General features: G+C 37.1%; 1 protein-coding gene across 4 annotated transcripts in view; it reads right to left on the reverse strand.

The window, feature by feature from the left end:
- The window catches only part of GPATCH2 (G-patch domain containing 2), a 129942-nt gene that overhangs the window by 105329 nt on the left and 1384 nt on the right, over positions 1-23229 (reverse strand). For 2 of the 4 annotated variants that reach the window (XM_072856959.1, XM_072856958.1), the window contains 3 exons: positions 14887-14955; positions 13854-14567; positions 7926-7987 (listed from right to left, as the gene is read on the reverse strand). In XM_072856959.1, coding sequence (XP_072713060.1) covers positions 7926-7987; positions 13854-14567; positions 14887-14933 — 823 coding nt within the window. In that variant the 5' untranslated portion in view covers positions 14934-14955. The remainder of the gene's footprint in view (positions 1-7925; positions 7988-13853; positions 14568-14886; positions 14956-23229) is intronic. The other 2 variants (XM_072856957.1, XM_072856960.1) reach the window with 1 other exon arrangement.

A 23229-nucleotide genomic window follows, 5' to 3' on the forward strand; every position in this document is an offset into this window, starting at 1 on the left:
GAAAATGTTTCTCAATAGCATGACAAGCATTGCCATCAATGAAACCACATAAAATGCAATGTTTTAAAACCAATTTCAATACTGAAAAACAATAATAAACTAGTTAATCCTTTGGCAATAACTGCAGGGAAATCCATTTAAGTTACTGCACTTTACATATTAACAAAAAACAAGCCTTAATCTCCTGCAGGGAATTAAAAGTTATAAAACTGTGAAACTAGTTCTTTGCAGCTGATAATGGTATATAATTAGCTTAATTTCATGATTTGTATGGCTAGTAAAAGGGGATACAATCATGAACAGATGTGACTAAATGAAGTTAATCTGATTAAGTTCATTTAGAAATAAGTTTTGAAAAAGTTGATTTTAAATGAAAACTGACAGTATCATGTGATTGAGAATTATACTGCATTATACTACAAAGCTGGTCATTTTTACTGACAATATTATAGATGTAGTATTTAGATATCTGGATTTAAAGTCAAAAGTAAGACAAAACTGAAAATCTAGTCTTAAATTTAGCTCATAAACACACTGGCAAATAAAAATAAATTGCTATGTTTGTTTTAAAACATGTTCTTTTATACAAACCAGGTAGTTTACAGAAGATCAGAAAATATCTTCATAACACATGGCAAGTTTCCTGTTTTACACCCAAAAATTAGGTTTCAAAGGATATGCAGTATATTTTAGTTCTACTTCAAAGTATCCAAACTATGCCTCACTATTTCTGCATATAAATTATTTGTTTGGCATTTCAATTTTTAATTAGGCAGGACTAAGCAAGACACAAATGGAAGATTTATTAGACACAATTTTCAAGAGCAAAAAGCATTCATGTAAAATTTCATTGCCACTCAACCTCACAGTGGGAAAATGCAAATAATGAAAAGCCAAGCCAAAATTTGAGGAAAAATAAAATTCAACACACTTTCTCCAAATAAATTGTTGCAATGAAAAGAATACTTCAAGACCTAGGACAAGTGAAAATGGCTGTAAACATTCATCAGGATGAGTAATTCAAGGAAATATAGAATAATTAGGGCCCCTCACTGGTCACCTGCAGGTGAAATGTGATCCTTACATCTTTAATGATCACTACTATCAGCAAAATTAGTAGAGGCTAGAGAACAGGAACTTTTAGATGGAGGAAGGGGAAAACAGAGGTGGAGAGAGATACATAGATCCATATAAGATTTAAGTTTCTTTGCATTCCTGGCACATTTCAGATTACTCTCCTATTTATTCTAATCCTTATTTATAGCTATGGCATTTCACCAAGGCGTTCACCATTAATTCTATCCTCATTTCGTCACAGCCAGGTATGGTTTCTTTGGAGGATGTCTAAGAGTACTGAACAGAGACGGTGGTGGTAGTGGAGGGAGAATCACACCTTTTCATTAGATTGATCTGTGGTTTGGAATTAAGTTTGAACTCCTTTGTTTAGATTTTCCAAACTCTTATGTAGATAAACTTTGTCTGAATATTTGGGCATAAGATGAGAGCTCAATACCTTGACTAATAAGAAATATATTCAGGAACTCAAAAGAAGTCTTGTTACACATAATTCAGCTATGAAATTAAGTAGAGAATTCTGAAATTGGGTTTCACAATCAGCTCAAGGACAGGAGTCTGTAAGAGGTATGCAATGCAGTCTTGGAAGAAAGACCTAGAATGTAAGACTGGGTTGGTGGACTGCAGGACAAGGTAAATAGTGGCTATGGAAGGAAATCTGGTATCTTCACTAAATGCCCCACAATGGTTCTTTGGGAAAAAATACAAAATGACTTTTCCTTTTTGTGCAATACAAATATTAGTATGTTAAGCAAGTATCCGTTAAGATATCTTACCTGTTATGCTATTGCAAACATCCTTAAGCACTTATGTTGCTTACCGCCAAAGGTGGAATAAAGGACTTAAGATCTGAACCTCGTAGGCTTTTCCCACATGACAGCAGAATCCAGGTATACCTGGTTTTTAGCTTTCTTGTCTGTGCACTCTAAACATCTCTGAATCCTTTGACTATTTTCAATCATATTGTCACCTTGAGGCGAGCATAAACCTATTACTACTATTCTTATGCAGGTGAGAGCACCCACAGGCATTTTGTTTACCAGTTGCTCCATCCTGAAGGGATGCCATTTTCAAAAGGAGTAAGGGAAGACCACTGCATTTAATCAATTCCAAACCTCATACCTATAGGCAATATAACACAGAGGCCTCCCTACTCAAGAGCTTGGTAACCAAATACTTGGATTTTATCCTACTTAATTTACAGCTCTCAAAAGGCAACACAGGATCCACAGCAAACATGAACTTATGAGAATTAAAAATTCAAAGCAGCATTTTTTACTTCAAAATACTTCAAAAAGATTTACTACACTGTTCTTTCTGCTTCGGGCTGCTAAACCTCTATTCAGCGCATGACCACCACAAATTATTGTATTCTTCCAAGCTACAGGAAAGGTAAAACCACCTCCAGATCTCCAAAAACTGATCTCTGAGCCCAGGCATTCTCCTAGCCACATGTTTAAAATACAAAAACTTGTTTGTGGGTAATGCTAATGCTTCAAGGAATTACTTCAAAGCAATTTACATTCAATTATAACTGTACTGATCAGTACAAAAAAAAAAAATCGATTTAAGGCTCAGAAACGTCAACTTCAATTCTAAAATTTCAAGGCACTTCAGTTCCTGGCTTTATTTATTTATTTATTAAGCTTTCCCCTCTCCAATTACTCTTTCCCTAATTTCCACTTCCATATTATTGAGTCTGCATATTTACCCAATTACCACTCCTTCATGTTAAATTACTTGCCTTCCCCTTTAAGAAGTTTAGAAAATGATTTATGTAGGCTTCTTATGGTTTCCCTGTGGACACAGACCCCATTTGCATCACCATCAGTTTCATGTTCAGAATAGCGGAATCACTTCACCTGAATCTTTATTTAGGTAAAGCAGTGTAGGATTATAACAGACTTTCCACTGCACACAAATAGAGTTTTCTCCCTCTTCCTAGTTTTATTTCAAAATGACCAGACTACCCTCCATTGCAGTCATATACGGTGTACATGTGCTCACATGTAACAACCACAACCTACTTTGAGAGGCTACTGTGAAGAGAGTCCGGCATCAGTGTCCCATAAACACCACTTGATACTGTGCTGCTCCATTATCCATCAACTTGCACACAGACAGCAGCAGCACATGGACTGTAAAATACTCTAGGATGCTAGTCTCATTTCCATGATCTGTATACCTCCTCCTAGGTAAAAAAACCCTCCACTGCTAACAGCTGTAATAATCATTTGGAGATATCAGAAGATTACCTATAACACATACAAGGAGTTTCAGGAAAGCAGAAGCTTAAGTTACCCATCCACAGAGGCACATTGCATCTTGCTCTTTGTGCTCTACAGAGCCACCTTGGCAAAAGGGATCGCAGGACAGCATTCAGACACCATCCAATTTAAGCAGCTGGTTCTTCTGATTCAAGCTTGAAAACTTCACATGAAGGCTTCCTCCCACCCCTCCCATCCAATGTAATATCATACCCTGCTCTTGAGTAGGAGGACTGTACAGGTGTGCTGTTAATAAACTGGACCAAGGATATCATGTGATCTCAGCTTTATGGTCACCTCTACCACTGTGATCCACATGCAATATTTAGGATTTCAACTATTCAGGTCATATACAACTTCATGTTATTTATTTTTCACCTGCAAAGACTATAAACTAATTAGCCACAACAGTTCAAAATTGGTGTGATTACACTTAGCATTGCACATTCCTTTTCTTTTATATATGGAGAACAACACCCTGACACCTGCAGCTACTGAGATGCTATACAAGGTCCAAATTAGTTTCTCACTAGAGAAGACAAAAGGATGGAATTCTCATATACTGAATTAGTAGTGGGTCATCTTCATAAAGGACACAGTAATGAATATATGTTTAATCATAAAATAATGAACAGCTATCTTTAAAAGCTTAGCCACATCCACAGTGGAACTCTGACATTCCCTGACCTTCTCCAATTTTAACTGTTTAACACTTTAGTAATATAATTTTCCTTCCTACTTGCTTAGATCTTAAAAGGACATTTCAAGTGCTGCATGTCATGATTTAAGAGGTCTTAAGTCAAACTTTGAATTTCCCCAAGTGTACTAGCAGGTGTAGATGGGCTAGGAATGCAGAATATAATGTTTTGTTTGCCATACACACACTATAAAATTCATTAAAGAATATACTTGCAATCTGGCTTTTTTTTTTCCCAAACCAGCAATATCATCTAGTGTTGGAATAATGTTACAGTTTTGTTAACATTGTGTTGAAAGCTTAACTTATAAAGCACCTTTTAACTTATAAAGTGTCTTTGTAAAGCACACCTGTAAACCGCTTTGAAACTGCGGTGATCCTACTAGCCAGGCTCATAATAGAATTGTATTATATGTTGCAATGTAAGCTTAGACCTTTTGTTTTGAAACTCTTCTTGCAAAAGTTTTCTACACTGGGCATAACACTGTCACCTTGGATCATGTATAACGAGTATGCATTTAGAATATTTTATAATAAAATAGAAATAGTAATAGAAATAGTATAAGAGTTATTAGTAGTTAAGAAGGGATCACAGTTAGAATAGAAGTTAGCATACTAGAGCGTGAGAATCATAGACAGTTAGAAATAGAACCTAGCATATGAGACTGTGAGAATTGTGGAATCTTCGAGGTAACAGAAAATGCCCAAGTTAGATAAGAGGGTACGGGCACTGCATATTTTACTAACAAGCATACGTTTGTCCTAAAAGAATGCGAAGCTGTAACCCTTCAAAGACCAATAATGGGAACATCCTCTTACCGGGAGAGCTGTAAAGATAAAGGGACACCAGAACAACCATGAAAACAACAGGAATAACAGTAACTAGGGGAAAGGTAAAGGCGACGGGGAGATTGCAACCACTGACCCAACTGGGGGATGAAAGGACTACCCCCCCCCCCCCCCCATCCTTGTGAGCATGTGTAGTGAATTCAAATCATACTATGACTTTAAATCGAAGCGGAGAAAATACGGACCAATGGAAGGAGAGGATGATTAGTTAGTCTGATTATTATGTATTAGATAGGCATGGTGTGTTAATTTTTATGCATAAATACTGAAAAAGAATTGCAATAGGGGTGCTCGATTTGTGAAAATTTTCCACCTTGCACCCTGCGCAGAATAAAGCAATGTCTCCTCTCTAAACATACTCTGTGTGTTTCGGGAGTTATTTTACAGCGAGGTAACAACACTGCTTAGCATTAAAGTTTTTAATAATTGCAAAACAGCCATTTATGAAAATGCTATTAGGAACAAAGGAAAGAGTAGGAAGAAAAAGGAAGGTCACAAGGATTTCTGATACATAAGCTCCAGCCACTGTTCAGTTCTTTCACTTTGTTGGCACGCTCTCCCACCTCCACGCTCAAGGGCTTGATATTTGCATAGGATTTTGGTTTTTTGCTAATTGTATTAAATCTTACCCCGAAGTTGGCCAATTTGCAAACCTCTGAAAAAATACAACCCATAAGAATTCACTTGAGGTTTGTTAATAGTTAGCAGTTAACAGGTAGCAGCTATCATCTTCACTGACAGTACCTGCACTGAACATCTTCTGTGATCTTTAAGCTTTTGCTGGCTAACTGTCCAGGGTATGCAATGTTTCACAGAAGAAAAACGTTTGCCACATTGGGATTGCAAAACATTGAGTACCAATTACTTCTGCCAGAAGGTAACATGATAGTGGAATAGAGCACAGCAAGAGAGCTGCTCTTGCCCTCTCACATGACCTAACGTAAGCACCTGGATAACTCGGAAAAGGAGGACAAGCATGGCTAGGCTCAGATGAGGACTTCATAGGAACAAAACAAATCAAACAAACAGAAAACGTATGAGACTGGAACAGAGGCAAGCTGGAAAGAAAAAGCGTATAAAGGTTTTTAAAAAATGCTAGATGGCACACCACATATTAGAAGTTGAACACAGGATTTTCAAGTCTCAGCAATTTTATTTTATCATAGCAATTGATGGCAATTAAAATATGTCTAGCAATTAACCCACTACTACTCCCAATTACAGCTACACCTGGGTTTCTTGAATCAAATTATAACAGTTGAAACTCTTCCGAGAGTCTGTGCACAGAAGAGTACAGTTACTGTGGTGGAATTTATTCCCATTCACTTTCTGAAACAACTTGGGAAAATATTAAAAGTTGCAAGGTCAGGCACTCCAAAGTTCAGAACTAAATACTCAACTATTTAACTGACTGGCCAACTGCTCGAAGAAATTGCTGCTTTAGATCACTTTCTTTTCTAGAAAGTCTGTCCCATAGGTTGTGTCTAATGCTTTCTGCTTGAAAATTATAATCAAACTGAATCAAGGTTCAAAAACCAAAGAGGCAAAAATAAGAATTACAGCTCTATAGTAAAGAACCAACACTAAAAAAGGTAAGACCACACCAGTGAAAGGACTCTCTTGTTCACCAGTCCCTCCCCTTTTCTCCTCCCACAAAATATATAAGAAAAACAGAAAGTAACTGAGATGTTTTCAACCATATTATTCAAAGATCTAAATAATTTAGTTCAGGATTTAAGGACAAAAATATTGATACAAATACACTGGAAGGGTACTTCAAAAATGTAATTATGAAATGCAGTAGGCCACGTTACATAGAAATATAGAGGACAAAAGTTTTAAAAATTGCAAGTCAAAAGAGAAATTCATATAGGGAAGTAAAAGCAAATCTTTTTGATGTGTCTCATATTGAAATACTTTTCATCTGAAGTTAAAAGATTGATCTTCCAAAGAGAGCCTAAATTCTTCAAAAAAGCTATGTGTTATCACAACTAAAAACAGATACTCAGACTGGGAGGTACAGTTTATGTAGCATGAGTTACTGTTGAACAAGGAATGTAACACCTCTGTTCTAAGTCTGAAAAATCATCTCCCTACTGTAACATTAAAATAGAAGATAAAAAACCAGAAGAGACTGAATTATACATTAGAGAAAGGAGGGAAAAAAAAAACAAACATCCCTTTAACCTAGATCTGTGGAATGGGCCAGGATTTGTTTTCTTGTACACACACAAGTAGGCTGTGGCAAACTGCAGAAGAAAATAACCTCCATTACCATTAACCTAGAATTGCCAACAGAAAAGCAAGTCTTAATCACCTGAGAGACTATTTTTGCCTCATTTTTTTATACTGTCAAAGACAGCGATTTCCTAGTCCATAAACTGGGCACTGAGATGCTAGCATAATACAGGTAAATGTGTTGCACTTAAAGATGGCAATAAACACTAAAGCTGAAAAAAAATCTTATACTTCCATCCTCAATAGTTTTATCACATAAGAACACGAGAACATTACGCATACTAAAGCAAAATTTTGAATCTTCACTGCATTTTAGATTAAAGAAAAAAATTTTTCAGAAGGGAGAGATTTTAAACGGCATGCATCTTATCTCAATCTTAGACTGCTGAATGAAAAAGAACTATAAAATCCTGCCATATCAATTTGGAAGAAAAGAAAGAAAGAAAGACACCTCAAAAATAGTTTGAGAGGCAGTACTATGATCACAGAGTCCTGTCCAAAAATTGGAGCAACAGAAGAATTAAAACTTAGTACAGATAATCTTTTGGAGACGCTCAAGTCATAAGTAAGTTTATTATATTACAGAGATTGCTTCTCAAGACAGCTTTTGACTAAGTCATGGATTCAGGACACCCTCTGGTATCATTTCAAAAAACCCAGAAAGCAAGCTATATTTCAACTCATTAAAATAGTAATAGCAACTGAAATACAGTAATTAACCTATGGAATAACACGTAACGCTTACAGAATTTCAACTAATGTGGTTTGAGGGGTGGAGAAGGGAAAGATTGTTTCAATACCTTGTCTTCCCTCATCATTGGTAAACAAACCAGCATCACTGCTGCTCAGACTGCTGGATTCACTGTAATAAGAGAAAGAAAGAAACAGATCAAAAGAACAATTGATCTTTCAGTCGTAAAATTTTAAGGAGACAAGGCTGTGCTCAAATTGAACTTAAGCCCAACAAAGATCGGAAAGGAAATAGGATGATTTTTTTTTTTTAATCAAACTGCAAATATCCTAGTTCCATTAACTACAAAGCATATTATTTTTGGCACATAAAACCACGGGAATCTAATGGTACCCTGACAGTAAGCCAGATGTGACTGCAACGAGGTGCTGACACAATTGATGCATTTTATTATCTGCTTCCATCAAATGCTCACTGCTTCCTTCTTATGCTGTGCAATTCAGCTTCATCCTGGAACACCACTGCTCAATAAAATAGGAAAAGTCTCAATCAAAAGCAGCCTAAGCCTTCCTTCAGCACATGAAATACGGAAGTCTGAAAAATCAAATTACCTATCATTTGCAAGTATTCTGGAAAAGACACTGCTTAAGGTTTCACGACATGCTACTTGGGAAGAAAGAAAAAGTTTATAACAAAGGTAGCCAATTAAATCAAACTAAAGGTCACCCTGAAGAAAATAAGTATGATCAATGATCATAACATCAACAAAAAAAAGCAAGGTACAGTTTACTTTTCTGTGACTTCCACCATGGCCTTAAAATTAGAATGTGTGTATACAACATGCACACACTTCTCTCTAAATTCAAAGACATCAATAGGTGAAGTATTTTGTTCGTTGCTGTATACACATTTTTACAAACAATATTCCATGTGTCTCTAAATAGTAAAACAGATCACAATTTGGCAAGTTTCACATGAAAGGATTTTTTTGTAAACCATTTATTTCATTTTTTGTCAACAGAGTAGCTCTGCTAAGGAAATAATATTCTTACCAAAATTTCATCAAATTTCATTTTACTTACAGTGAGATGTAGAACAATTTGAAAAAAAAATCATGTAAGTTCACCACACAAATTCAAGTACAAGTTATAAATACTACGGCTACTCTCAATGTTCCGTACAAGCCATTTATGAGAACTTGAGGTCTGTTTACCTTTCTACACTTATTCATATTAAAACATACATGCAGTCCTGCACCTGAATTCAACTGGTTTCAATTATTTTTAGTTACTGTCTAATAACAAAGTAGTTTTATTTTTGTTTCTAAATAACTAGTGCACTTTGGAAAATTATTTCCTTTTAAATGGTAATCTCTCACAAAAATAAGCCTCAATTTTTTTAAAGCTTGTAATATGAATCATATAAAATTAAGTCTAATTTATGTTTTATTATAGTACATATTTGGTTTTTGTATCTTTGTTTCGGAGGATTTGAAACACAATATGGTATCAGGAGACACAATGTAGTGATTTTTTTTTTTTTTTTTACAAAATATATATATGTCTGTGTTTGAAGATTAAGTTTTCTTAATCTTTGCTGTATCTTCTGCTTATCCATATTCTTACTGTATAAGCAACACTTACACCATCTTTTATACATAATATAATCAGAACAGACTTAAGAACTTGCACAATTGCCCTAAGCAGAAGAAAGATGACAGGCATGCAATGAGAATAGAACCGTCTTTCATGAGGGAGACCAAAACCTGAACTTCCTAGTGTTGCAACTCCCAGTAACTCCTTTCTAGCAAGCATCCCATCCTCACTTTAATTACAACAGAGATGGCTTTACAGTCCTTACATTTCATCGTGCCCAATTTTACATCATACATCTCAAGGAAAAACCATCCCCTTTTCATAGATTCTTCCTGTCCATTTACTGTTTAATTATACTTTTTAAAATGCAAGTTAGGAAAACCTTTCAACCCTAGTATTTCAGCCGCTCTCCCCACCAAAATTTCCAATTTTGAAAACAGTCTCTTTTTTTTAATTAAAAGACATTTTAATTGTGCAATAATTCTTACTGAAGGACTAGACAGTTCATGAAAACATAACCACTTGAAATTTTCCAAAGTTCACATAATAATGTTTTGTTTTGTTTTTTTTTTAAAAAAAAATCTAACCATAACACTGGTATATCCATGGCAGCCACAGTGTTCATTCTCCTCAGGCCACAGTCAAACAGGGCAGGGATTACAGCTGAGATAATTGCTACATGGCAGTCACTTCACTGAATAAATTAAAAACCTCTGAAATTAATGCATTAATATCTAACTACATGAAAGCTGTTATGATGGAATTTATTTCTAGTTTTAATATAATTTTGCACTGTATATTGCTAACTCCTTTGCTTTGTAATGAGAATTCCACCCCCAGCAAGACTTCCAGGAAAGAGAAAAAAAGCCACAGATCTTTTTAGTCCTATAAAATAGGGTATGCAAGCAAAAACTTGGAACAGCTCTGCTACTGTCCTGGTATCGGCTGGGATAGAGTTAGTTGTTTGGTTTTTTCCCTAGTAGCCGGTACAGTGCTGTGGTTTGGATTTAGTATGAGAATAATATTGATAACACACTGATGTTTTAGTTGTTGCTAAGTAGTGCTTACACTAGGCAAGGACTTTTCAGCTTCTCATGCCCTGCCATTGAGAAGCTGGGAGGGGGCACAGCCAGGACAGCTGACCCAAACCGGCCAAAGGGCTATTCCATACCATATGATGTCACGCTCAGTATAGAAACTGGGGGGGAGTTGGCCAGGCAGGCAGCAGCAACCACTGCTCAGGAACTGGGTGGGCATCGGTCGGTCAGTGGGTGGTAAGCAATTCCATCGTGCATCACTTTTGTGTATTCTTTTATCATTATTACTATTTCCCCTTCCTTTCTGTCCTATTAAACTGTCTTTACCTCAACCCACAAATTTTACTTCCCCTCCCACCCCCCCAATCCTCTCCCCCATCCTGCTGAGAGGGAAGGGAGGGGAGCAAGCTAACAGCCATGTGGTGTTTAGCTGCTGGCTGGGGTTAAACCACAACAGCTACCCAAAAAGCTTCACAGCTTTATTTATACATTTGTGGAAACAAAGAAGAAATAAGTTTTATGATTAGTTACTATTACTAGCAAAGTGTCCCATAGCTTGGTTTCATATGAGACTTGTGACCTTTGTTCACTAACCAAGCCTGTCCCCAGGAACTGACCAGCCACTGTACTCGCGCTGACTGGCAGGCTGGTGGGTGGGTGCCTCTGGCATTATTAAAGGTCTAAGTTTCACTGCTGCTCTCTTTCAAAATGGGCAATTGAGATTTCTCCTCTATTTAGTCACTTAAAATGCAAACAATTGCCAAAGCTTTCAGGAATTAAATATCATATATATATATGATATATATCAGATATAATATATCAGATATTAAGTATCAGAATATACAGAACTCCATGCATTGCCAAATTTGGCTAAACTGGCCAAGGAGCTAAGCATTGAGGATAAGGGAGAAGGAGCAAAGGACAGGCTCTGATCATGAAAATCTCATTTCCAACCTCACAGGAATTCATCTTTGGGATCATTCAGATGCTGACATTGAGAGCTTTAAGACTCCTACTGCTACTCCTGAATCCTGCACTTAAAGGGTTATTGTTGTGTTTGGTGTTTGAACACACACTGATAAAAGACTGCAAAAGAAGTGTCACTTAGCATTTTAATGTGCACTTCAAATTCATGTATTATGTTATTTTAAAGTAATTTCATACATACACTGAAAACTTCTCCTTACCAGTTTTAGATCCAAGCAATTTAACTCCCATTAAAAATTGGCTTTGTTTTATTTTTAAAAACTGAACTTTAAAAAATTAATCCTTTTTTGGGAATAATTATTAAACTGTATGCACACAAATGTACAGAATTAGAGAAGCTTCGTATACTTTTTATTTTTCCTCTTCCAACAAGTGTTGCTGAAGCATGAGTCTTATCCAAGATGCTTTGTTATCTCTCCATATCTTGTGCAATCTTACAAAACTCATGTTTCCTTTTAAAATCTCAGCTTTTACTTTTAGAACATATTCTTAGGAATAGAGTTTGCTAGTTGCTTCCAATTCTTCTGGCTAAATCACATCAAACAATAGAGGCACTATTGCATTTAAGTAAAGCTAGTTTAAAACCAGTTAAATTATTCACATACAAAATACTCAGATACAGTATGCACCTGAGAGGCTTAGATATGGTGGATTTCTAATCACATTATGGAATGCAAATTTTCTAATTCAGGGGTTTCTAAACCTTTTGGTACCAATGACCATTGCAAGAAATTCAGTAGAATGACAGACTATCACTCAACCATGTGCAGGAGCAGAAAACACTATGAAGATGAGAATGGTTTTAAAGGCTATTTATTGGGGCCAGAGACAAACATTTGAAGTACGATTTGAAAAATGACAGCATTCAGTGTAATAAAACATTAAGCATTTTGAAGAGGAGGATGAATTTTTAAATCAATAATGTCTCTTTTGTGAAAAAATAAGAAGATACTCAGACTGTCCTGGAAGTAGCACAGTTTTGGAAGTCTACAAGAGGATTTTTGCATTGATCACTCTTCTCTCCACCCAAAAGTTACCTACAGAATTTTTGAGTTGGAGAACTGTTACCCTTGTAGCATAACAGAAAATCTTTTATAAATAAAAAAGCAACACTATGGACATATGATAAAATATGCAATGGTTCCTAGCTCCAAGGAAATTTTTAACCATCTGTCTTTAGGTACCAAACTTGGGAGAACAGATTCCCAGTATCATCAAAGAAAGAAGTTTTCTAAAGGCTTGCTGACAACACACACTCCTGTCTTGCATGTCAAAGTGAGATGTCTAAAGTTAAACTGGCTGCCCTGAAGGACTGCTTCTGCTCTAGTGAATTAAGACATTAGTAACAATCTTTAAGACTTATGATTCATTTTGCTCTTTCAGCTGCTTATTGTCTGCAGTTGAGGGACAAAACTAGCATGCAATAAAAAGACTTAGAAGAACTTATCCGACAATTACTGGAGTTAGTCACTTACCAATACTGCTGTTACTACAGTAACCGATCTGTCTGCTCTGGTCAAAACCCCTGGGTACTCTCTGCATCTAAATTCTACCTCTCCAGTAAGGAAGAGGTTTAACAGTTTATAGATAAAATGCCTACAAAAAAACCCAGGGACACTAGCGCTGTCAAGCAACTGACCAAAATTATGTGTTTTAATATGAGTCTTTCTTGTTGACAGTTCTGCATTCAGAACCAGGCACATGGGATAAACATAATCAAGCTTACCAGGCCCTGCAGGTAACATCCCTTGTGTATGATGGAAAAATGACTTACACCTTACTGTGTTGTCAAAACAGTACTTTGGAAACAATTACCATTGTAGTATGACTGCTGTCTGGAATGGATGGATGAGGTGTACTGCCAAAGGGTCATCATTCCCCCATTTTTCTAATGGTAAGCTCAGGTGTTTCTGAACTGTAAATTGGTTTTTGCATTTCGTAAATGATGTATATCCTTGGCAACCTGCAGACTTTTTATGCCCATGACACATAAGAACATACTGTCTAAATGGTGACTCTAAACACTGACAAGCTTTCTGATGAATAGAGATAATCAAAGCACCAATGTCTAGAAATTGGAAAAAAACTTAATTTTTGTCTGAGAACTGTAACCAGTTGAAACACCCAGAAAAAAACTTAATCGTGAAACAATTAGAATGTATTATTTCAATAAACTGTTTTCTTGGTTACTCCTCTGCTACATGACTATTTTATGCTGAATTCCTTAACCTGAGCAACTCATATATATTAAAAATAGTAAACTTAAATTAAGAGTAACTTGTTAAAACAGATACTGTTGATGTTAGCATTTTAACTCTGGAATTAAAGAAAAATCCAAAGATTCCCAATACAAACAACAGTAATAAAAGCAAACAAATATTAGCCAAAGTTTCTGTAAAAAGGAAGAGAAAGAATAACCTGTCACTCATGTTCTCATCTGAGCCTTTTTGCTCCTCATACTCCATTTTGTCCTTATTTGCTTGGTTCACTTCTTCATTTTCTATAACTACTCCTTCATCCAAGATTTCCGGTCCTTGTCGAGCTGCAGCTACTTTTCTTTTTTTCACTTTGCTCTTAGAAAACTCTTGGTGTTGGTATGATTTATTGTCATTGTCCATTTCTTGATCTCTGCTGTTATCCTGCTGTTGAGTTATTGTCAGTGCATTAGAGACTTCTGATGGCAGATCTATTGCCATCCGTTTTACCTTTCTTCTCCTGCGCAAAGTTCTGTTTCCCAAACTGTCAACAGCCAAATCTGGTTCATGCCACAGAGGTCTTTTGCCTCTAATGTTATTTAAGTTTGAGGAAGGCCTACGTTTAGCAACCAACAACTGATCATCAGAGTCACTGTGGTCTTTCTTATTACCATGATTGTCCCTGTAGTCTTTGTTTGATTCTTCTAAACTGGAATCAGAACCTTCACTTAAGCAATGACCAGTCTCCCAGGGATGATGGGTGGTAAATGAACGTCTTTTTCGTCCCCTCCTTTTCCTTGCCTGTCGCTTTAGAAGACAAGACACACTTCGAGAATGATCTCCAGTATCAGCAAAACCTCCTCTGGCTTGCTCTGAACTTTCTTCCAGTGCTGAGACTAGATCGTGAACCAGCTCCTCCATAGTCCTACTGAAATGCCTACGTATTTCAAGGAAAAAACATACAAGAAAACAATATATCAATCTGAAGTGAAGTATAAACTCTAAAACAATTTTACCTGCCAAAATAATTTTACTCACTTTAGGCAAGGAAGTCTTAATGTCCATCCTATAAAGATTATTGTATTTCTGCTGAGATAAAGCCTTGCCAACCAGTCCTACGCAATTTGCAACACATCAGCATACTTTCCTTTGAAAAGGTATCTTCCCAAATTTCTGTCTTGGAAAGAGTGGGTTGGGGTGGGGTTTTTTCCCCATTTGTTTTTTTACCTCACTATTATTGTTTAGTTTTAACTCACCTCATCACATCTTTATGATTTTCAGGGATTCCACATGGTGAGAACATCAACAAAGACCATTCACTCTAACTGTAGGTAGAGAGCACATTTTAAATTTATGAATGGGAAATGGGAATATATAATATTCCTCCTTGATAGTATGTTAGGGAATTCTGTTTAAGAGTTGTCATTATGATAAAATATTTTTAAGGATAATTATCTCTTGATGCTGCCTAAATGCCAAAATGAAGTTAAGACAGTAATTCTTTGATAATGACTTTTTTTTTATAGCAACTAATTCTGTCTTTCCAAATGGCTGATATCTGTTTGATTTTTTGAAAATATTGGTTCAGTGGAGTGATACTAAGTTGAGAGAATACCCTGCTACAGGTAATTCTAGAGTATTAAATGCAAAGTTTCCCACCACATGTAGGCACTCACATCCACAGAATCACACACTTGTGTAAGGAAAAATATCCTTAAACACACACTGTGTCTGATTAAGGCCTTATCATTTTAAGTGTTTTGCTCCCTCCTCAAATTTCACTAGCATTTAGCCTGTCTAAGTCAGTATGCTTCAGTGAGTTCACCCATATTCACATGAACATAATTACAAAAAGAAGATAAAACATTAAATGATTGCTGCTGAACTCTAATCCTTCTCTAAAGGCTGTGAACCTTCTTTGTAAGCATAGCAATCAGATTATCACATCAAAGCATCTGAAGACCCCTTTCATTGAGGTAAAGCAGGGAATAACGTTCATGCTTTTTACTACATTACACCAACTGATAAATATGGAAGACACTCGGTAAGTTATGTAGAGGATGTTTAAAAGCAAGGCTCTTCACTTTGTTTTCCAATATAAATGGATGGAGGAATGAACAAATGGTTTTCTACCCATACTGGTGGAGTTGGAGATGTGGAGAAAATCTAGACACATAGCACACAGATTCCCTCTGACTTATCACAAACTCCAATGTTAAGGGTACTTAATGGTGATGGCTGAATGGACAGTTATGACCGTAAAGTACACAATTTTTAAACATTAATGGAGGAACTGAAGAGCAAGTTTAAGAAGAAATCCAAGCTGGTTGTGAAATATCTTACCTAAAGAAATTATATAGTATCCTTTTAAAACATGTTCAGAAATACTTATTTTAAACATTTCAATTGCAAGATCACCAAAAGCACAAAGAGTGGTAGAAACACAAGCTCATTTTGAATTCCTAAAACTACTGTGTCACTTGTGTTTATTTCTCATACCTCTTTTTCTATCCTGCTGTAATCGCTAGTCCTATTACTCTCTCTTAACCTAACATTTTCTTTGGCACTTAGTAGAGCAGAATCATCATATTACCTTGTACGGGGTGAGACAGCTCTGGAACAATCATAAAATCATAGAATGCTTTGGATTGGAAGGAACCTTTACAGGTCATCTAGTCCAACCCCCCTGCAAAAGCAGGGCCATCTTCAACTAGATCAGGTTGCTCAGGGCCCCATCCAACCAGAACTTGAACGTTTCCAGGGATGGGGCCTCCACTACCTCTCTGGGCAACCTGTTGCAGTCCTTCACCACCCTCATTGTAAAAAATGTCTTTCTTAAATCCAGTCTAAATCTGCCCTCCCTTAGTTTAAAACCATTGCTCCTTGTCCTGTCACAACAGGCCTTACTAAAAAGTCTGTCCCCATCTTTCCTATAGGCCCCCTTTAAGAACTGGAAGGCTGCTATAAGGTCTCCCCACAGCCTTCTCTTCTCCAGGCTGAACAACCCCAACTCTCTCAGCCTGTCCTTGTAGGAGAAGTGCTCCAGCCCTCAGATCGTTTTCGTGGCCCTCCTCTGGACTTGCTCCAACAGGTCCATGTCTTTCGTGTGCTGAGGGCTCCAGAGCTGGATGCAGTACTCCAGGTGAGGTCTCAACAGAGCAGAGTGGCAGAATCACCTCCCTCGACCTGCTGAAGAAGAATGCTACGCTTCTCCTTAATCTATTTGGTTCACAGGAATCAAAACCTCCAAAATCATACAAAAATACTTATCAGAAGCAAGAGAAGCAACACAGTAGGAAAAGCATTCAAATGAAGCAACGATTTTCTGAAAATTCAGAGAGAAAGGGAAAAGTGGAAGCCAATTAACCTAGAAATTACTTCGAGACATGTGGCATCAAAACGATTTAAAACTAATTCTTACTTCAAGTTTTCAAAGTTTCAATTACTGTGGAGGGGTTTTGGGGTGTGCGTGGGAGGTTCGTTTGGTTTTTCTTTCATTTTTTTTCTTGTGTAGTAGGAATTTCAACCACCAGTAGAGGCAAGTCCAGGAATATTTGTACAAGGTTTCTATGCATGATGCTTAAACAGATATATTAACCGACGTTTCTCAGTAGATATAACCGCACAATGGGGAGGGCACTAGCCCCTTTAGCCTTATTGTTAAACACCCATGAAGACAGCTTTCCTTGCAGGTGCGCATATCAGAAATGAGATGCCCTTGAGATTTAAGGGTCTTTCTAATACTTCTGCGCTAATATAACAGGAGCTATAAGACTCGAACAGACAAACTCCAGTACATTTGGGTTAATTTGAGACATCAGTTCCCCCAGCTGCCTGCCCAGCCCTTCTGCCACAGGCTTTCACATTTATAGCAAACTGATAGAAGTGGAGGTGCACCAAAAACTAGTAAGCTTAAACCCACATTCAGCTCTCAAAATGAACAGGCTTCTGCTAACATGCCAGAATATGAACTAGCATATATATCCTCTTGCAGCCCATTCTGCTACTGTCCCTGCAGCACAAAGTAAAAGAGAAAGGAAAGACAGGGACACTAGTGTCTTACACCACAGTTTATGATTAAATCGATCAGTTCCATACCCCTAATCCATATGGATAACCATATCACTAAAATCAACGTAGCTCCTAGAGTGGACATACCAATTTACTCCTGATAATGGCATAAGTATGGTGGTAAAGTTGCCTTAGTTCTACAAAATACTTCAAGATCAAACACAATACATCCAGCTTGAATTTATATATCTGATTTAAACTTGCCTTGAATTCCCCCCAAAATACTGTCAATACAGATGGTGCCAGATCAAAAGATGAAACTCAAGAGGAGCAAACACCCTTAAGTGTTTTTGAAGTAAAGGGATAATATTATTCTTAAAAAGCCCTGAGCAGTAAGGCACTTACTTTCCATCAGACTACAACTTTGAAGCGTATGCACTCCTGCAATTAATCTTTTCCATTGAATATCAGGTCTCTTCATTGCAACTCCTGAACTAAGATCTGCACAGGGCAGCGACCTTGTTTACCCTAAAAATTACAGCCATGGTCTCATGTATAATATAACTGTATCCTAACTGCATTACCTCTTGGACAGATCAGACAAATTATTATAATTACTTCAACACGTTTCCTTAGGATGATTATGAGAATTACTTGATCTATTTGGGACACTGGAAGGTCCTTTGTAATAGACTGAGAATACAATACACATTACTTCAGCTTTTTATTCATATTACACTTTCTACATGCCAGTGATCCACATTAAAACTCCTTCTCCTGAAAATCCAAGAAATCTTTGGATTAATTTTATTGGAGCTCTCATTTCTCTTGCTATAATCGAAGGGAAAAAAAAGGCAACAGCAACTAGATAGAACAGTTAATCCGAAACCTGTCTCCAACATTCAACAGCGTATTTCCATTACAGCATTATTTATCAGAAACTCAATTTTGCAAATTTCTCCATTGTTCACAAGCAGCTGTCAAGCTTGTATTCCAAACCTATGAAGTAATTTTAATCATCGCTGCAGATGTTACTGTAACAAAAATATTTGCATTTGAAATAGGCTGAAAAATAACTACAAGAAGTATTAAAGGCATTACCAGTGAGTATCAATTGCATTCAGTAAGATGAGAAATTTCAAAGGTTGTAATAAGGAATGTAGAACAACATATTGAGGTACATAAAATATTAAGCTGAGCCATAGTTTAGCATGACTCACATAAGGCTATAAAAATGCTGCTACAGCAACAGCCCACAGCTAGCAATAAACTGTAATGTCTTCACTAGGAGAAGATTTTACTTTACTATAAGAAAATCTAGTTTGCCTACACTGACCTTTACCTTTACCTGAAGCAATTTTAGTGTAGTTCACCAAAGGCTGACACATTTCCTTTCTAATCCTTACCAGAACAGACCATAAAAGTACTATTGCAGAAAACAGTGTAACTGCTTTTACCTACCGCAAAACAGTTCACGCAGCTTGTGTTCAGCATTAATACTTGTATTGAAACTCCTAATGGAAATAATAGGCACTTGCTTTTTCAGTGAAAGTCAAGTATCATTTTTGTTCACTTCCCACCTAAAGCATGTAACAATGTAGAGCTCTGACTGCTCACAAAATATTTAACAAACACACACACAGTAACAGGAAAGCTAATTTAGTTGCACAACTCATAAGGAAAGGCAGTATCTTTTACTAAACTGACAGCTGCATTTACGTTTACCTTCTAGTTCTATACATTTTCATGTTAAATAGGTATGGGGTTTTTTGCAACTGAAGTTATGCTGCATCTTTGTCTCATCAATTCTGATAAGAACCATGATTTTTGCTGCCTTCACAACTCACCCTGATCACAAGGAGAAAAAAAAAATCAAGTAGTTCCTTGAACACCAGAATTATAAAACCTGACTTTCTATAATCTTTTCCCATATGGATTCTGTGATGTCTCATAACACAGCTGTACTCACAGTGTACCTTTCTCCTCAGACAGGTACTAATTTGAAACCCATTTCTCCACCTCAGAAGTTATTTTCACAAAGCTTTAAAAACATTAGTTTTAAGACCTCTGCTTTATTGATGAATGTGACTGAAATTTGGATTGAACAGGTGCAAGTATTTGGGAGGGAGCAGCAGATGATAAATCTCACCACCTTGCCTGAAAAATTTAGATTCAAAAAAGAGAACTGTCATGGTTCTTGGGATACACAAAGGGGAACGCAAAACAGAGCAACACAACTTAGTTAAAAGTACTAAATAGCTAGCAAGAGACTCTGGTAGATGAGGAAATAACTGATAAACTTATGCTATGTAGAAGTTTATGGTATACATCAGAAACAAAAGTTGTGCCTAGATTATTTAAACTCGGCTGTCATCAAACGGCCATCACCAAGAGGAGGACACGAAGCATCCAGTTCCACATCCACACCTATTTATATCCTTAGGCATTGTCCGCTGGATAACCAGGTACACAGAGCTACACAACCACCAAAATGCATTCTACCCTGTACCAACCATCACTGGGGAGTATAAAAGCTAGCTATCGAGCTACAGAGAATCCCCCTATTCTTCCACTTCTGAGGATCCTGCCCAGTACTTCCTGTAAAGACAACACACTGGCAACACATTAGTAAATCTGACATGCAGACAAAAGAAACTTCATACAAATGTAATTTTATATGATAAAATTGAAAAAATGCGACAGTGTCAGAAACTTTCAGAAATTAAATGTCAGAAAACAATTATTTTGAGTTTCATATAAGATAGTGTGAACAGTTACAAGAATTGAGGACTCTTGAGACAAATCAGGATACTATGTTGGAGCACACCTGTATCTGAAAAGGGAAAACACAAACCCAAAATCCCAGGCTATTTCTCATCTTGCAGGTATGCCAACTCTCCTTTTTTGCAGTCAGTTATGTGTGTATATAGATCAGTTTCACAAAACAATACAAGTATAGGGGGAGTTCAAAAAAATGAAAATTTATGAAAGTCATTGTTCTACAATTAAAGACATAATCACTACACTTGCTGGAAATTTCTATGAATTCTTTTTTATATCAAATATACAGCTCCCATACATTTAATGTGTACAATTACTAGCAACATTTTTTTCCTTCAATCACATACTACACATCAATCCTTGGTACCAACTCCATATTTGAGAAACCTCTTTAGACAAGTTTTGAAGTTTCCTTACACTTGTCCTATACAAGAAAAAGTTATTAGTATTTGAGGAATGATGGAATTTTATTAATTGATTATGTCACTGTTCCCCTAAAAATTAGGGCCAGACAAGCTTGCAGTAAGTACATCTGACTTTCCTACAACTGCTGCTTATCTAAGAAGGCACAACAACAAATACTATCAACTCTACCAGTATTTAACACTGAGAAAGTGTTCAGTATAGAGCAATGGTATGCAGTCAGAAAGATGCTGACATGAACTGCATTTAATAAGACCCTAACGCAAATGTACTGGTCAGCCAGAAATGAGATTTGGAGCAATTTATCATGAGAGGTAGCAATTCTTGCAATCCCATTGCTTCCATTTACTGATATGCTTGCCCTTTTCAGATGTATGACTTAATTAATTGTCAAGGTGGAGAATCACATGAACTGTCATATGATGGTAATATGCTATAGCACCAAAGTCATTATCAAAAGAATCAGAGTGCCCAGTAAGTACCCAAAATGCAACCTATTCCTAAATTGTCACATGTACTCACAATATAAATGAAAAACATTCCGCTTCAGAGGAGCTTTACCACCCAAAGTGAACACTCTTACTCTGTGGCTGTTCAGAATCTACCCACTTCTTTAGGGCCTTAATTTTTTTAGAATCATGGAATTGTTTAGGTTGGAAAAGACCTTTAAGATCATCAAGTCCAACCGTTAACCTAGCACTGCCAAGTCCACCACTAAACCATGTCCTCAAGTGCCACATCTACAAGCCTTTTAAATACTTCCAGGAATGGCGACTCCACCACTTCCCTGGGCAGCCTGTTCCAATGCTTGACAACCCTTTCAGTGAAGTAAAATTTCCTAATATCCAGTCTAAACCTCCCCTGGCACAACTTGAGCCCATTTCCTCTCGTCCTATCGCTTGTTACTTGGGAGAAGAGACCAACACCCACCTCTCTACAACCTCCTTTCAGGTAGTTGTAGAGAGCAATAAGGTCTCCCCTCAGCCTCCTTTTCTCAAGGGTAAACAACTCCAGTTCTCTCAGCTGCTCCTCATCAGACTTGTGCTCTAGACCCTTCACCAGATTCATTGCCCTTCTCTGGACACGCTCCAGCACCTCAATGTCTCTCTTGTAGTGAGGGGCCAAAACTGAACACAGTATTCGAGGTGCAGCCTCACCAGGGCTGAGTACAGGGGCACGGTCACTTCCCTAGTCCTGCTGGCCACACTATTCCTGATACAAGCCAGGATGCCATTGGCCTTCTTGGTCATCTGGGCACACTGCTGGCTCATATTCAGGCAGCTATCAACCACACCCCCAGGTCCTTTTCTGCCGGGCAGCTTTCCAGCCACTCTTCCCCAAGCCTGTAGCGTTGCATGGGGTTGCTGTGACCCAAGTGCAGGACCTGGCACTTAGCCTTGTTGAACCTCACACAACTGGCCTCAGTCCATCGATGCAGCCTGACAGGTCCCTCTGTAGAGCCTTCCTCCCCTCAAGCAGATCAACGCTTCCGCTCAACTTGTTTAGAAAGCACAAGTTCTTGATTTTCTACATCAAGTTTTAGACATAGAAAAAATATTTTCCTGCATTTCACTCAAATGTGTTTCATTTAACAGACAGCTTCTGAAATAACTTATGTATAAGAATAACAAAAGAGAGCGGCTCTGAGGAGTAGTCAGCTTTTTAACAGATATTCCTTCAGAACTGCTAAAATCGCAGTCCTATAGAAAAGATTTCAATAATTCTCTCTGTACTGAATTCCTCTGGAACTAAATTACTTTATGTGGACACAAAATAGTAAAATTTAAAGACAAATGACAGATTAAGTATATAATGAAAACTTCCTCAGAGTACAGATACAAGTTTGGAATGTCTTAGGCAATGTTTCTACTGTATGCAGCATTAGTACTGAAATAAAAATACTTCTGCCACTAGAGCATACCTCATTTTCTAAAGCATTCTGAATTACACTAACAGAAGTTACATTTACACCAGGCAAATTCACATGCCTAGTAATACCAGCAAACTACTTCTAGCAAATATGTATCATCTAGGCAAATAAAATCCCTCTTTGAAAGCCTTCTCATTTCAGAAAATGTAAAGAAGCCATGAAAATACCCACAGGAAAAAAAGCGGTGGTATCAGCAGAAGTGGAAGAGGAATAGAGTTTCCTATGTAAGAAAACTAAATACTAAGCCTTTCTCTTTCTCTGCTTCCCCATCCCCAGAAAAGAAACAAAGAAAAACATAAAATAAAATATATTTCAGATCTGGGAACTCTGTCGGCAGGTGTCTGTATACATAACATAGCCTCGAGGCCTCAAATTATCAACATTCAAGAAAAAAACACAAACAAAACCCCACCACTCTCCTCTCTACTTCCATTAATAAAAGTGAAATGAACTA

Source organism: Ciconia boyciana, chromosome 3 (assembly GCF_034638445.1).
Source record: "Ciconia boyciana chromosome 3, ASM3463844v1, whole genome shotgun sequence".
NCBI classification, from domain to species: domain Eukaryota; kingdom Metazoa; phylum Chordata; class Aves; order Ciconiiformes; family Ciconiidae; genus Ciconia; species Ciconia boyciana.